The sequence below is a fragment of the Mauremys reevesii genome, linkage group 3, assembly GCF_016161935.1.
Source record: "Mauremys reevesii isolate NIE-2019 linkage group 3, ASM1616193v1, whole genome shotgun sequence".
Classification (NCBI taxonomy): domain Eukaryota; kingdom Metazoa; phylum Chordata; order Testudines; family Geoemydidae; genus Mauremys; species Mauremys reevesii.
In genome coordinates this window covers 43,728,948-43,746,502 of record NC_052625.1, presented here as the reverse complement: position 1 = coordinate 43,746,502, position 17,555 = coordinate 43,728,948, and the positions used below count along the sequence as shown (strand labels likewise).

At 42.8% G+C, this 17,555-nt stretch overlaps 1 protein-coding gene across 11 annotated transcripts in view; it reads left to right on the top strand.

Moving 5' to 3' along the window:
* The first annotated feature begins 7,847 nt into the window (after positions 1–7,847).
* Positions 7,848–17,555, top strand: part of KCNH1 (potassium voltage-gated channel subfamily H member 1) — a 347,125-nt gene continuing 337,417 nt past the window's right edge. For 2 of the 11 annotated variants that reach the window (XM_039531617.1, XM_039531618.1), the window contains exon 1: positions 11,257–11,695. In XM_039531617.1, coding sequence (XP_039387551.1) covers positions 11,488–11,695 — 208 coding nt within the window. In that variant the 5' untranslated portion in view covers positions 11,257–11,487. Of the gene's footprint in view, positions 8,230–11,255; positions 11,696–17,555 lie in introns of those variants that run through there. The other 9 variants (XM_039531623.1, XM_039531624.1, XM_039531628.1 and 6 more) reach the window with 7 other exon arrangements.

The window sequence follows — 17,555 nt, the reverse complement described above, 5'->3', positions numbered from 1 at the left end:
ATTTTCTAGGCTCCCTGAGTCAAATATTAAAAGTTTACATTTGCAAGAAGTATCACCATCTTTTCCTTCAGTTGTAGATAAACCTCTTTGCCTGTTTCCCTTTATGAAACAAATCAAAACGTTTAGAGACTTCCAATGCAAGATCCCCCCACACACTGCCTGGTGGAAAAATATTTTGCACCGATGTATCACCTTTCAGCTTAGTGACACAAATCATTGGCAAAGCTGTAAATAGAACTCATGTCTCCTGATGGACAATTCCCAAGACCAGATCACAGTTGATACTCTCAAGTGATACAGTTAATTGATATCTGTATATCTACATTGTGCTCCCAATTCAGGAAGGCATTTAAGCATGTACTTAAATCCCTACTTATACACTTAACCACATGCTTAACTTTTAAGTGTGTGCTTGAAGTCTCTTGGACTTTAATTGGACTTCAGCAGTGTCAAAGCTCCCTTCATGAATATGGATATGTTCTGGAATCTGGACCTAAAAAGCTTTTTGCCAAGCTTATTGTGGAAAAAGTGATCATTAAATTTTAGAAGCTACTATTACATAATTTCTGCTGATTACACTAAACCAATGGTTGCCAAAGGGAAAGTTAGACAAGATGAGTAAAGTAATATCTTCATTGGATCAACTTTGGTTGGTGAGAAAGCCACACAGAGCTCTTCTTCAGGTCTTGGAAGTTGACAGGCCAGATACAGCTGATGGGGTTCTGCAACGTAGCCTACAGCAATACTTGACTTTAATGGGAGTCATGGCACAAAATAACTACATGTCCCACCATGCAATGGGGTCAGGGTGCTTAGATCAAAATGTATATGTAATGTCCATTTATTCATGCCTGGTGACATAGCAGAATTTTTAATTTTCTAATTAAATCACTAGCTTTGCACACTCAGCAGCTAACCTCACAGTGATCTGCCACATACCATCTACCCATGTCCTCACTCATCATCCCCAATTATGATGATCCACCATCATTCCTTACATGATACTTTTTTGCAGGTATTTCCATCTCTGTGCCTGATGTGACCAAAATACTTAAGTTTGCACCTGTTGATTTCCAGCAACAGAGTCTGCCTCTCTACAATAATATTTCTAACAGAAGTGTTCGTGGTCTTTTCCATCCAGGGTCTTTGGCAGCATCACATCTCAAAGGCTTCAGTTTTCTTCTTGTCAGAAGCATTAGCTTCCCAAGATTCACCTCCATAGTCACTGTGGAAAAAAATAAGCTTTTGACCAGTTGATCCTTCATACATTTCTAGATGCCATGGTTTTTCTACACTTTTGTAAGGGAGACCACAAAAAAAAGTTCATGATCAAAATCATAGATCAAAATGTAATGTGGCATATTGAAGCTTGCCATTACTTCAGTATCCGCTTCCATCGAAAAAATGGAGGGGCCCCTGCAAACTCTTAACATTTCAAGGTTTGGCTCTCAGGCTTCCAAGCAGTTAAGTGATATTTGGGTGCCCCTGTGCTGGAATGGTCTAGACTTAGGCGTTCTGAAGCAAATTCTCAAAATGCAACAGAAACATCAACAAAAAACCTTACTGGTCCAGAAGAGAATCAGTCAACAGCAGATTTTCCCTGTTAGCCCACACACATATATTAGGGTGTGCACTCTCAAAAGCTTTTATTTTGAGGAATATTTTTCCATGCAGAACTTAATTTTTGTTAAAAAAAAATTTTTTTTCCCCCACAAGAAAGCCAGAAGAGTGTTCAATAATTCCCAACTGGAAAAACATACACTTTTTTTTTAAATTAGGCTTATTTCTCACGATCATTTAAGTACTGTTGATAATTACTTAATCCCCAGTCCTGAAACCCCTTATGCATGTGAGTAATTTTTTTGTGTGAGTAGTCTCATTTAACTCAATGGTACTACTCCCTTGGATGAAGTAATTCACAGTTGAAAGTGTATGCAGGATTGGATCCTTAGATTGTAAACTTTTTGGAGCAGGGACCTTATCAGAACTGCGTATATGTTATTAGATCTATATAAATAAATCACTGTAAGAACTAAGATATTTTGATTTTTTTGTCTTACCTTTTAGTTATGATTTATCTATTCTCAGAGTTCAGCTTTTATGTTTTTTGCGTGTGTATGAGACAGTGACTAATACAATGCCTTTTATGGTTTGTTTTGTATTGTATTTTATTACTATGTCCCAGCAAAAGCCATATGGCAGTAAGTAAATTCAGCTTGATTTAAGGGCTAAATATTCCTTTGATTTTCAGAGTTGGCGGTTGTTTATTATATCGTTTAATTTTGTTTTACTTTTTGTTTAACTTTTCTTGGTAGACAACAAAGTTGTGTGCAGAACAGTACAGATCAGAAAAAGGTCTTTCATATAATGAGCTGATTTACAATACAATTGAATTAGATTCTGAACATACAGGGCTTAATTAACCGCTGCATTATTTCATTGATTCAATAGTGTTATGCTGGTATAAAAATAGAGTAACATAGGCCCAGATCCTCAAAGGTATTTAGGCTCCTTATTTAGGCTCCTAATTTCCATTGATTTCAATGGGATTTAGGAGCCTAAATACCTTTGAGGATTTGGGCCATAGTGTTGAACCTAGTCCAAAGAGCCTGTTCTCACTAGGCCAGCATCCAATCAATGTGTAACAAAAACAATACTTTTTTTTTTTTAAAAACTTCTAGCACAGTGGTTCTCAAACTTTTGTACTGGTGACCCCTTTCACATAGCAAGCCTCTGAGTGCGACCCCCCTTATAAATTAAAGACACTTTTTAAATATATTTAAACACCATTATAAATGCTGGAGGCAAAGCAGGGTTTAGGGTGGAGGCTGACAGCTCACGACCCCCCCATGTAATATCCTTGCAACCCCCTGAGGGGTCCCAACCCCCAGTTTGAGAACCCCTGTTCTAGCATTTATAATAAATGCTATCTATGTGAAATGGGAGTGCCCCAAAGTCATCCTTTTTGGGGGCAAGGTTTATGTCAGATTCAGTCTATTGTATCGTGATCTCCCAGTTAAGTTTGAAATGGCTATTCATTTATTCATGTAATGGACTTTGCTACATGCTAGTAGCTTTTGTTACTAAGAATTAACTCCTAGACCAGTGTTTCTCAAACAGGGGTCCGTGAGGGTACTCCAGGAGGTCCGCGGGCCGCACTGATCAACTCTTTCTCCTCCCTCCCAGCGCCTCCTGCACGCTGGGGAACAGCTGTTTAGCAGTGTGCAGGAGGTGCTGGGAGGAAGGGGAATGGGGTGGGAAGAGGAGGGGCGGCGTGGGAAGAGGTGGGGTGGAGCCTTGGGGAAAGGAAGGGCATTTGGGGGTCCATGAAAATTTTAAAATGAAAATGAGGGTCCTCGGGTTGCTAAAGTTTGAGAACCACTGTCCTAGACATAACAGAACAAGAGAAACAAAAAGACAAGTAAATATCCAACAGGCCAGAGAATACTGAAGAGCAAATTTTCATAGGCCTTACCAGGAACCATAAGGTAAGAGAGTCCTAGATTAGAGGATAAAAATATGGAAATGTAGGTTAAGTATCTAGTTTACTATTAGGTCCTACCTTTGGATGCACCTTTGCAACTTTCATTGAAGTCAGTTTGAACTGTGCACATATCCAAAAAGCAAATAATGCCGTCAGACCAGATCACATCGTTTTTTGTATTCATCTCAATGATAGGTCCCCATATCTGCCCCCATGAAGTTTACTCAACCATGTGTATCAAATGTTCTCATGCACTACTGGGTTGTTCCAGTGAGGAACATAGGCTATGTTTACATTGCATAGTTAACCTGGGCCTTACCGCTATGTTTATGTGTCTATACTGCACTACACTGACCTATGTCAGACCCTCTGTTTCTGGGGGCATATTGCAACATATCCCAGTGTCCCTAGCACCCTTGGCAGCTGTAGCTGCTCTAAGGCTTAGTTCATAGTGGATTGTGAGATGACTTGTCTGTTCATACTACAGGAAGTGGTTTGAGCCAGCCAACACATGCAGCTCAGTCATTCTTGGATCCGCACACTGCCATCAAAATGGATCCTGACTCACTGGAAGAATTTCTGCAACTTGCACTTTCACTCCTATTTCAGGAATCAGACAATGCACCCGTGAGATGCTGGTGGACATTTTGGTGGTGGTATTTGACCTACCAAAGGCACCTCTGAGAAGGGGATACGGACACACCAGCCATGACCTAGATGCTGCTGCTCATGCCTGTTGTCATAACCACACATTCCCCATGAATAGACCAGTGGTTCTGGAGTAGGGCTGCAAACAGACTGGTGGGATTACACAGTCATGCAGAACTAGGGTGACCAGCAGTAGCTCCAGAACTTTTGCATGAAGAAGCAGACATTCTTGGAGGTTTGTGATCTGCTTACCCTGGTCCTCTAGCATGGAGAAATGTGCATGAGGATATGCCAGTCCAAAAGTGGGTTGCTATAAGCATCTGGATGATGGCTACCACAGAGTACTACAGGTCTGTTGCTAACCAGTTTGGAGTTGGCAAGTCAACTGTGGGAGCTGTTGTGGCAGAGGTTTGTGAGGCAATTGGGACTGTGATTTACCCAAAGGTGGTGGGCATTAAACATTTTCCTGAAATAATTGCTGGCTTTAAGAGAATGTCCTTTCCAAACTGTGCTGGGGCCATTGATCGGACTCTCGTGTCCATAATTTGCCTTCTGCAAGGAGCACATGAGTATGTTACTTGCAAAGAGTGCTACTCTACTATTATGCAGGCCCTGGTCAACCACAGAGGCAGATTCATGGACACTAATGTGGGATGCACTGGCAAGGTTGCATGATGTGAGAGTTTTCTGGAGATTGGGATTTTATCTTCATGGAGAAACTGGGACATTATTCCCACCAAATTACATTGTTATAAATGGAGTCACTGTCCCCACTGTTATTCTAGGGGACCTCGCTTACCCTCTGTTGCCATGGTTTATGAAACCATACCATGATTTCAGGGGATCTGGCAAAAGAAGTTTCAGCTACATACTCAATAGCTATAGGATGGTGGTGGAATGTGCATTTGGCAGATTGAAATCCTATTGATACTGCCTTTAGAACCATTTGGCTGCCAGTGTCATCAATGCCATCTGTATTATTGTGGATTGCTGTCTTCTGCACAATGTCTGCGAGGACAAAAGAGAAATTGAACCTTTTCACCAAGAGTGAACTTTGGATACTGCTGGACTGCTGAACTGGAACACACAGCCAGCAAATGCACCTGTCATTAGTGGGGCTGGATCCCCTGCAATGGAATCCAAGGTGCTTTTTGCACCCACATAGTGGGTTTGTGTGGTCCCAGACATGAGGGGGAAACAAAATGGTATTTGTAATTGTGCTGTTTCTGGGTGTGGAGCAGCTGTGGGAGATTTTTTTTTAAATGAATTTGTATTATGAATTTTGTAAACACACTAATTTGCCTCTACACACAATGTATTACTCAATGTGCTGAAATGTATGGATATTTTTAATGCATTTTATAAAAGCTAGCCATGTACTTCAACTCTCAGCTTATGGACTGTTGTGATGATGATTACTGAATTTTATTGAGACTGGCCATGTATTTCAACCCATAACTTATAGTTTACTTTGAAGAAGTTCCACTTCATTACATCCAATAAAACTTGCTATTGAAGCCTTGCGTGCAAATTCAAGACTTTGTACTTTAATACATGTTTAAAATAAAATGGCAATGTAAAAATCAGAAAGTCAGACCAGCTGCCATTCCAATGACCAATAAAATAACCAAATTCAGTGCAAAAACTGAACAGAGCACGTTAGTACATGAAACAGACAACTATTTCTGGGTGTCCCTGGCCCTCTGTTCTCCTTGGTCATTAGTGCATTTTGCATATGTGGACTGTGACAAGTGGAGGGTACAAATATGAAAGTAAAAAAAATTGCTTGAGCCCCGGCACCTCTTTCATTACAAATTAAGCACTGGATGTAACCCCATGCTTTGGGTGTCCCTAAGCCTCTCACTGCCAGATGTTGGGACTGGATGGATCATCCAATTACCCTGTTTTGTTCTTTCCCTTTGAAGCATCTGGCATTGGCCACTGTTGGAAGACAGGATACTGGGCTAGATGGATCATTGGTCTGACCTAATATGGTGATTCTTATGTTCTTACAATCCTTTCAGGTGGGGCAAGCTCTGGAAGAGATTATTCTGGAGGTCCCTAAGTGGAAGAGTGAACTTCTTTTCCAGGCCAGTGGAGGACAGAGATCTGTGTAGGCTGAGGAGATTTGTAGGCACTTGGTGACTGACCAGCATCTCCAAATATAAGGAGCTTATGAGCTACAAAGGCAGCCTTAATAAGCCGAGGAATGTAAGTGACCATCTGGAGTTCCTACTCTATGAGAAGTTTGCATCATCCCCAGCCAAAAATGGGTGAAAAATCATGGTAAAATCAACAAGCTGCTAATTTAGCATGGAGACATAGTACAGTCATTTTACAAGCACCCTGGATCCAACCACAAATCCAACAGATAGGCATCCCCATGGCTGGCAAACACAGACAGACAGACACCCTGTGCTGTAATCTGAACTCCAAACACAGGCATCTGTGGACTAAATACACAGTATGGTATTGTTTGGACTCGTATTTCAGACAGCTATGGGACAAATACACACACTGTTTTGTTTTTGGGGGAGTGTGCACAGGTGGTCAATTTACAAGGTATTAGCAGGGAGCGTTATGTAAGGCTCATAAATGTAGCTTCCCAACCCATATTTCTAACAACCAGTGAGTAACTAGCAAAAATTTCAAGATACTTGCTTGTTTAACATTTTCCCCTCAGTTCCTGGTGTCCATTTTGAATCCCAGGTGGGGTGTGAGTGCAGGGGCACTATGGAATTGGTGTTCCACCCTGAAGGAAGCACATTATTATCCTGGCTTGTATTAATAATTTCATAGAGTCATAAGCCAGAAATCCCTCCCATTCATATATAAATAACAAACATAAAGGCAGAAACTTACCAGGCTCTGTCTGAAGTGCTTTCTCTCTGCTGGTTCCACTATGGGCTGTCCCCTAGGACTGTCCCCAAACAGCTTCTCTGAATATAGATCCAGGGGGTACTGTAGGGGCTCCGGAGGCATAGCCTCTTCAGGGACTGGTGTCAGCATTGGGGTCACTTTGAGTGCTTCATCTGGCAGCTGGTTCACCTCCAGCAGTGTCTGTGACTTGGGGTTATAAGGATGCCATCACTGCTCAACAGATTGTCATGCACTATTGTCAGCGCACTATTAGTGCACTATTGTCGTGTGCTTGGTGAAGTTCTCAGCACCCAGCAAAATCATCGTAAAAGAGACAGGAAGATGGGGAGTTCCCAAAGATACCATTAGCATACTTGACTGGGCAGCAATCAGTCTTGAGGTGCTTGATTCTCTCTCTGCATTGGTCACCAGTCTGGTCAATCCTCAACATCATGAGCCGCTCCAACAAAGCTCTATAGACATGATCATTTCTTGGTTCTTGCTGAAGTCAGATGTCTTGCTCACCTTGCACTGGAGATTGACCAGAATCCAGCTGTGTTCCTCTGACTAGCTTTAACTTGATTGTCAGTTAACTTGGGTTAATTAACACAATTTTATGTTCTAGTATAGACACTTGTCACAGGGTGTCTAGTCCCTTTAAAAGGGAACAGGACCAGACCCCAGTGATTAATTAGCTGCCTCCCAGTAGGGACTGTTTAGCTCACTTGATTCCCCCAAGCCAACTCAATGAGCTATTCATCCCAGCTGGGGAGGGGCTAGGCGTGTCATAAAAAAGGAGCTGAGGGTAATAAGAGGAAGTGGTAGGGTAAAAAAAGATATTTTCTGTAGGCACTTTGTGGGTGTGAGAGTGAGCTATATCAGAGAAGTGCAGACAAGGGGTAGCTAGAGAGATCTCCTAGCTTCCCCATATGAAGGAAGAAGTGGGAGGAAGTTTCATGTGGAGGGTTGAGAGTTCACTGCTAAGGGAAGCAGAGAAGTGCTACTGAGAGAGTGTGAGGAGGGAAAGGCTCAGGGGAGTTGCCCTGGAGCCTACAATCCTGCCTAAGGGACAGGATAGCTGTGAAATCTGGGTTAGCTTTCCCAAAAGGAACTTGGGGGGCAGGTGTATACTAAATGTGTGGAACTGTTGTTTCTTCCTAGCCAGGGAAGATCTTGTTTTAAATTTCTTCATTTCTCAGGCTTCATCTGGAGCATGTGCCTGTCCTAGACCCTGAAGGGTAAGCTGTATGAGATGGGAGAAAGCCAAAGGTCTGGGTAGGGAGTAAACAACAAGAGTCATGTGAGAAGCCTTAAGGTGTGACATCTGGACTCCTCTTTAAGGCTATCATGGGGTGGTTTGAAGCTTGTAAGCAAGTAAAAGAGCCCTCAACAAGGGTGGCCTTTGTTGAAATATTTGCAGTGATTGGTAGGAACTGCAGAGTCATGTTCCTACCACAAGGTGGCATCAGGAGGCCTCTACATGTTAAGACCCTACAAACATTTGTTCTAGGAATAAATGTTTCAATACTCTGGTATTGACAAATGTGTGAGAGCATCAGTGCTAGAGCCTACAGTTGGGTTAGCTGGGCCAAGTTGCAATCTGCTCTCAAGTTCTAGCATCATGGACAAGCTCTAGTAAAATTCTCAGTGTTTTTATGGCTGACTTCCCTTGAGAGGTTTGGTAGTGAAAGGCAAGCTTTGATGCATGTATGTGTATAATACTATATAGTTATTTATAGTGAGTGAGATAAAGTGGGCTCCAGATGCTAAGCATATATCCTTATGTTTAGAAACACAAATCATCTCAAATTTGTACCTCCTAAATAATGGAATGTGCCCAGTGACCAATATGTACCTGAGAAGAGTCCTTCTCAAAGATTAATAGCTGTTATCCCATCAGTGAGCTGTCTCATATCTCTTCCAGTTCATTCTTTTAGAATACCTGCTCTGAATATTAGTAAAGGCATATATAGTTTTAACTGGCTTTTTTGGGGGGGAGGGGGGAAGTTGTAGAAATGATCTATAACTTTCTTTCAGACCAATGAAAATGATAGCCCAGTAAAACATGAGTAACTGTTCCTATTTTGCTAGACAACTCAGCCACTCAGATTCTGACTGACAGCTGGTAGCTCTTCCTAACAAGGAGGAGGATCAAGATTATTCCATTTTTAAGATCTGCCCAAATGCCTTTACTGAACAAAAACCAGCACCTTATATTTTAAAGTCCTAAAGGTACCTGAATAGGTCTTCAGAGGACCATTGAAGTGTAAAGGCAGGTGGATGACCCAAGCAAGGTATTGCATCTGTCTTTGTAACAGTTTAAATTTTTCCAGAAACAGCTAAATTAGACTCAAAGTTGGAATGTCCAGTGTGACATATCAGTGCAGTATCCACATATTAACTAAGGGAAAATTCACTACATCTAGAGAAGTTGAGAGAGGAGGCGATAAGGAATCTGCTTGCTTTCCACCTTATATAGCCATTTAAACTGTGCAAAGTTAGAGCACAATGGGTATAGAACCCTGCATAATCATAATAGTAGCCTTTTATGCTGAATCTGTATGGATGGTAATGAGTAAGTTTTGGAAAATCCCTTCCTTGGAGGGAAGGGAATTCTTACTTGCAAAATGAATTAACTAATGTCCAGAATGTATGTACGTGTGTGTGTGTAAAGGTGACGTACCTGTATGCTTCTCTGATCCTGGGTCTGCCTAGCTGGGTTACGCTAGCAGCCAGAGATAATGGGAGTGGGGGGAGACCTGGGGAAATATTCTGCTGGCTGGTTTAAAATGTCTTTAGGGATGCTTGATGCTGCTGGTTCCAGCAGGAGTCAACTGTATATTCTAGCTCTTGATACAGGATTGTGAAAATCCCACTAGGCATCTATCTGCATCTTTAGGCACCTAACTACCTCTTAAAAATTTGCCCCTGTGAGACAATAAACATAGAACCAATAATGCTACTTTCATAGAGTGATTCTTCAGTGTGGAACCTCTGTGTGTGAGAGAGAGATCTTGGGTGTGTTGCGTATACACAAGGAAGCAGAGTCTGAAGGAACTGCACTTTAAAAAGCACTATAGATAGTAAGAGCCAACAGCATTGGGAATAAGATATGTATCTCTATCTTCTGTAAACTAAAGAGACCTGAGTATGCCCTTACTCCCATTCATCACTAGAATGGTGAAGGGAGAAGAATAGTTTAATCCATTAAAGAGAAACCTTTACAAATTAAATAGATCAAACTCTTTGAAACATCAAAGTGTACACTATTTAAATATCTCTTCACTCTAACTGAGCTGATATTTAACCACACAATACAAAACAGCCTTTTAAAAGAAGTCATTTTAGGAATGAATGAAAACCCTGAATGATTACTAAAGAGGGGGCAGATCCTCAGCTGCTATAAATGGGTGTAGTTTTACTGAGTTCAGCTGAGGATCATCTGGCCTTGTGACTACTATTCTGAAAATCATGCCATGATATTTCAGTTGGGCACCCGCCCTAGAATCAGAGACCTTAACTTCTAGACCGTAGTTTCTCTATCTGTAAAACAGGGGCAGTAACTCTTAATTCCCTCAGAGAGGTGTTGGGAGGCTCAATGTTCTTAAAGCACGTTGGTATAACACTTCATTAGTATTTTCCATCTGAGGGTCTCAGTGTGCCTGGTAAAGGTTAGTAAGGGTGTATTTATTTAATTCGTAAGTGATAAAAGTTTTGGGGCATGGCTCTTGGGGGCAGCAGAGTTGACTACCCAGACATTATTTGGTGTAGTAGTCAGCTCTTGTTAGAACTCTGTGAAGCCATGGGTTTATTCCCCCCCCCCTTTTCCCTTGCACTGGGATTACACCATGGTTAAACCAGTGGAGCTATTCCTAATTTACAAGGTTGGGAGGGTGACTCCAGCCCTCTGTCTTGGCTGGCTAGATTCATGCCCTAAGCTTTGCCTGATAGGTTTGAAGGATCTTTATCACTGAAAGCAAATTCAGATGAAATTGATGTGTGGGGGCTTCCCATGATTTTTACCCTAAGCTATGAAGTGGCCCAGGTGTGCTTGGAACTTGGCGCTGGTCTTACAAAGCTGACCCCAGGTCCACACGAGTAGTGTGTCGTTAGGGTTGCCCTTCCCTTTATGCGGGCTCTTTGCCTGCGGAAGGGAAGTCGGGCCAGGCGCGCTTCAGACAACGCATATTTCTTTGTGCCCAGGGGAGGGTGCTGCAGTACAGGTGTTGCCTGTCTCCTCCCGCAGCCTGAGCATCAGGACCGGGGCTGGGAATGGCGGAGATCGTGCCCAGCAGAGGGCGCTGCCGGACCGGTCCAGGCGGCGGCCGAAGCAGCAGGGATGCAGTGGGAGGCTGGGTGGCTGGAGAAGCTGATGCTGCAGAGCCGGTGGGGTCCCAGCGGAGAGCATGAGGCGCTCAGAGCGGGACGAGCGTGGAGTGGGAGCGCTTAGCTTCGCGCAGCCCTGAGCCAAGCCTCCGCGCGGGACTCCGGAAGACATGACTATGGCTGGGGGAAGGAGAGGGCTGGTGGCTCCTCAGAACACCTTTCTGGAGAACATTGTGCGAAGATCTAATGGTAAGGGGAGGATTGCATTCACCCGCAGCACGCACAGTAACGGGAGATGCCTCGGAAGCTGCTTCCCAGGGGCGGCCAGAAATGCTGCTGAGCGTGGGGCTTGCAGGGGGCAGTGGCAAAGAAAACACAGTAAGTCCTTCCTGCAGCGGCCGGTCTCCGGCCAGGGGCTGCCCAACTGGCTTTGAACCAGCGCGGCTCGGAGGTGATTAAATGAAGCGGTCTATGCCGGTGCCCTTGGTGGAAATGATCCCGCATGCGAAGTCCCACAGAAAGTAGAGGGGAGAGTGTGATCGGACCCTCCAAAGGGGAGAGGTGGGGGAGGAAGCCCGGGCTCTTGGGTTGCACGAAACCCCCGTGATCTGGCGTAAAGCACTCGGGACACTTATCTGCAGGGCTCCAGTGTCTGCTGTAGAGATGTGAGAGGGAGAAGGGTTTGGGGGAGAGAGGCTCGTGCGTGCGTTAGAGCTGCCTCGATGCTGCCCCAGTGAAGACCCCACCATGCTCAGGCTGAGACTCATCACCCTCTCCTCGTGGTGGGACTGCACCCGGACCCCTCCTCAAGCCTCTCCACCATCACCGGTGGTGCCCTCCTCCTTGCTCAGGGGCTGCATCCTTCCTTTCCACTGGGACGTGCTGCTCCGGGGCTAGGCGACCCAATGTGCCTGTCTTGGCAGAGCCCGCTACTGTTTGGTAGTTGGCGATCGCCTTAGTTTTAATTTGTTTTCCAGGAGATCTCTCTGCTGTTGGCTTGATTCCCTTCTATCTCTTAGCTCAGGTGGCAGGCAGGGTGCCAGAGTTCAGGTGCTGCTGTAATCACAGATATGATCCGTGGGTCGGTTTAAATTAAGGATACAGCAAAAAGCCCATCCTGTGTCTGGGTGTCTAAGGAGGGGTATATTTCTTAGCATTTGCCTTATACACAGCAGTTTATGCAGGAGAGCTTCATATATCAGCCATTCAGTGCGCTTGCCTATTAGATCTAAGTAGCTGCCTGTCACTTCTGTAATAGTAAGGAGTGAATAAGGTGTTAGCCTGTATATGGTTTAAGTTGAATACTGAAAATGTTATAGTTCTTCTATAGCCAAATGTCAAAACCATCAGCCACGCTATGGGCCCGATCCTGCCGAATTCACTCATTCAAGTAGTTTACACTCACCCAAAGGATCCCACAGATGTCACGGGAATACAGGGTATGTAAGAAGTCAATTGACTCTCATGGAGATTCTTTTGGTCTGAGAAATTGTTTTTTAATGACTAAATGATTCAGAAATTCAAGATGGTCTCTAGGAAAAAACCCTAAGTCATCTTGGAAGATAGGGGAGGTCTATCTCGCTGAGTTGAAATTAAGTTTCTTTTTTAAGTAAAGAATATGGTATTTGCAATTTTGTGAGCCTACGGATACAGTAATCAGTATATTGTTGCCAGGGGAAAATGTCTAGAATTGCACAACTGCATGTGAATATGTATTAATGTGATCTGGATTTTGCTAAAAGGCTGTTTCCTTAAAAAGGCCTCAATCATGCAAATATTATGCATAATACTTAAAACTAAGAACATGTATGTTAGCAGGGTCTTGGCCCAAGTTCTACCAATTTTTAACCCCCATTCACTTCACTGAGGATGCTAAGCAATTTAAGGACATCTTGGATAAGTTAGAGTGTAGAATCAGGAAACACAATTAGTGAATTACAGTATTTAAAAAAAAATCAGCTACATGATGAGAAAGTGAAGAAAGACAATTCCTCATTTGATCTGGAGCTGGAAACTCAAATGACTCCAATTGATTTTCAATTTATTTTTTTAAAAAACGGAGGCTCTTATTGAAGCAGCAGCGTTTTGGAAAGTCTTGGAGTGCAGAGAATCTGGGTACTACTAACACATCTTCACACATAATTGTGACACTCTAAAAAGATTGCCTTCCCCCGCTCCTTTCCTAGAGAAATGTTTGATTACTGTATTCTTAGAACAAAAAATACTATCCATCCTTACTGAAAATCCTGTTATTTAAAAACACAATCTTTTGGCTGGCTGTGGTGAAATAGAACCTCTAATCTTCCAACTTCAATTATTAAAATTTTTCCTAGAGACTGTTTTGTCTTTGAATAATTTCGTCATGAGAAAAGTCACTTTATTCAGCAGAACTGATGAGTCATCAACCTGCACATATAATCAGTTTTCCATCCCTACACCCCCACAATCAATAGAAGCAGTGTCAAAAGTTACCGTGACATTATTATTTATATGGTGCTGTGGGTGAGCAAGGTGCTTCATGGGACAAATAAAAAGACCAGGCCCCTGCTCTCAGGTGTGCATTAGGGCTGTAATAATACTAGACTGAACCTCTAGGCTCAACCTTGTTGGAGGGGATGGCACACAGCTGTACCACACTAGGGAGGAATTGTAACTCAAGTTACAGTCCCTTCCCTTGCTTTTAAGAGGGTGTAATTTAGTGAAGTCCTTTCCCCACTTTGTGCTGGCTCAGCTCTGCTGGCCAGTTTAAGGGAGGCATGGGGGAGTCAAGGCTCCTCCCATTTCCTCTTCCTCCGTACCTTCTTCTGGCCCACCTGCATGGAAGGAGAATACGGGGCTGCAGTCTTTACTATGCCTTCTATACCCAAACTGTGAGGCAGGGGAAGCTAAAGTGGCCATATAAAAGTTAAGGTTTTGGTCCCCTTTTATTCCCCTGCGCAGTCACATTTGGCTGGGTCACAATCTGACTGACAAGAAAAAAAATATAAAATGATGGGATTTGCCATTGAAATGCTGGGAGTTTTATCAAACTAGTACTTAGCTGGCAGCTCAGAGCAGGCTACACACTGCCTCCAAATATTGAGTGGATAAACATACACAAATGCATGCTCCTGGGAGTCTGTTCTCCCACTGAAATGTGGGGGACTTAGCATTAATGTCAGTTCTATGATTAATTGGTGTGATGCATATGGACCTTGCTGTGAAGGGGGAGTAGAATAGAACCCACTGCTGTTTATATCAGAGAGACAAATTAATTGAGGACCACATTGTATTCTCTCTTTTAGAGACTGAGAGAAGCTAGCTGTCTAAATGAGACTAGATCGCAGTAATAAAGCAATTGTCTGCAACCATTTATTGGGAGCAATAATCAACACACACATCTAATTATGCCATTTCACCCATTAATTTAAAATGTAATTCTATTAATAGCATTTGATATGAGATGTGAAGCTTGAAAGCTGACACGTCTCCATTGCCAAATATAGCTCATAAAGAGAATACATGTGGTTTTAAATTTATTGTGCATGCATGTTCAGGTCTTTTCATCCTGGCATAGTGTTTTGCTCATGTCTATAGCATGTCTTCAGGAGGAAGATTGTCATATCCATGTGCAGTGATTTGGGGTAAGCACCTCCCCACCCCCAAATGTGGCTTGCCTGAGTTGCCACCCCAGGTGCAGGAAAGAGAGCAGGTTTGTGAGGTCAGTGTTTCTCCCCAGCCCTGCATAGGAGCGGGCTGAGAAAAGCAGGGAGATGGGGAGCAATGGGTCTTCTCTCCTACATGCCTGCCAGAGTGCAGGGGGAATTAACATTTCAAGAGCTACAGTAAACTACTTCCCTCATAGTGGAGCAAAGAGGAATCCCTTCCCGAGCTGCTCCTAGGATGGCATAGGCATGCACCACCCCATACATATGTTGTTTACAATTCTGCTTGTGAACAGCTTGTCTTATGTTTAATATTTTAAAACAGTGCTTCTGAACTACCCATGTATAGTTAGAAAAATAAATGTTGTGCATAGGACTTAGTCAGGCTTGGTGAACAGAAGTTTTTTTTTTGTTTGTTTTTTGTTCTGAAGAAGTGAAAAAAGCTAAAAAGGCCAGAACACCCTGTGGGGTGGAAAATTGCCTATGCTGTAAAATAGTTCAGTACGGAAGAAATCACTAGGCTGCTGATGGATATTGCTAATGTCATATTCATGTTTTTCCTGCGGTAACACAATATCCCTATGGTATACAGCATTCTATAACAGTATCACAGCTATCATCTTGGTCTGCAGCCAGTGCACTCCATTCAAATGGTGCAGTATGTTATAGGCAACTAATTTTTATAAAATGATATTTTAATGCTTTATCAATAATCTAGAGAAAAAATCCTTTAAGTTTACAGAATTATAGGCCTGAGTTTTGCAATCCTTACTCAGGCAAAATTCTCATTGAGGTCAGAGGGAGTTTTGCCTTGTAAAGGCTGCAGAATCAAGTCCTATTGTCTAATGACTATTGAATTTCAATAGAGTGCAGACACTTCTGAATATTAACAATAAAAGTAACAGTAAAACGGTAAAAGAACTTGTGCAGATGATGACAAAGCTAAACAAAATATTAAAGAAGATCTATTCCAGATCTCGGCTCAGATCATACAACCCCCTAAGACCAGTGTGAGGAGCAAGGGCTTCAAACCTTTGAGCTACATGTACTATGCAAACAAAGATTGATAATGCCATATTTCTAATCTGCTATAATTTAGTTTTAGCTCAAGGTCAATCTGTTTATATGCTGAAAGACACTGGCATACCTACCTGAGTATCAAAATTCTGCTCCAATACCCATGAATCTACCCATATATAAATATTTTACCAACTACTTATAGACTTCTCAATGTACAATAATATGGTGCTAAATAACACATTAAATAAGAGAGATGCACCAAATACTCATGTGTTTTCTTTTCTATAACAATTTTGCTTCAAATGCCTATAGAATAAAATAAACAATTCTTGTTTAAGATAATGTTTAGGCAATAACATAGATGTATCTTATCTTTTTGTTTGAAAAGGATGCGCCAAAATTTTCTACATCAAGGTCCAGACTCTTGGTTCTGCCTAAGTCCCTTTTGAGCCAAAGCTGCCTCAAACTGGGGCCTAGCACAATCTGGCTTTGGTTTTGGTTGGGGTCTTGAGGTACGACTGTAATACAAATAATGAACAGGTCATGGAGTGCTGAGAGGGGGGCCACTTTAATGGAAGTAACTTAGAGCAGCCCAGGCACTGCTCTAAGACATATAGAAGGTTCTTTCTATTCCCCTGATTCTGGGACTGCTGGGTAGGTGAAAGATGGCTTAGGGGGGCATCTATCCTTGCTCACTGTATCTGAGGATCTGGGCCCAGTCCTACAATTCCAGCACACTCAGATTTTCCACTGACATCACTGGGAGGTTTGGATGGACTAGGAATGCCAATACAGGCTTCAAGAGGGTAAACTTTGGTAAAAATCAGTTAAGTGTCTTTCAAATAGGGGGCTGTTTTGTGTGTTTTAGTAATGAGGTATTCATATCAAAGCACATTATAAAAGCACTTACATTCATGCACAGGTAACTTTTCCCCCACAAACAGGCTGTTAATGTTATCAGACCACATAGAAGATTTAATTTGGGTCAAGTTGTTAGTACAATTAATTAGTAGAGACGATGAGACACTGAGACGTTTTTGGTCTGCACAGACCTTTTTTGAGCTAATGCACCAAATCAGGAGAAAATAGCATGGCCCTGGATAGTCTCTCTTAGATCCACAGATACAGGAGACCCTTCACTTGTGGATCTCCTCAGTCCTGTGCTGATGGATAGCTCAGTCACTTCTGTGGCACCATTTCTCCCTTCCCATCCTCCTCTGGACCTCAGAGAGGATGCTCTGCAGGTTTAGGTTTCACCTGGAGGAAGGGGGAACAGTTTGGGTGTGGGAGGGCAGATGTGGGGCCCCGGAAAAGCACCTTGTACCCTTCAGGAAAATTCCCTGGAAAAAATAATATAGCCTGGGGCTCTAATATCTCTTCTGTGGTGTCTACTTCCCATGGCCAGGCCCCTAGTAGCACTGCTTTAATGGAGTGGAATAGTAAGAGAATCTGGAGGAGAGAAGAGAGGGTTTGGAAGCACAGGGTCTCTGTGAAGTTGGCCATTTCTGTGGATCCCATGAGATCTGCTTTGCTCACTGGGGTTTGATCAGGTTCAGGGGCAAATCCTATATCTC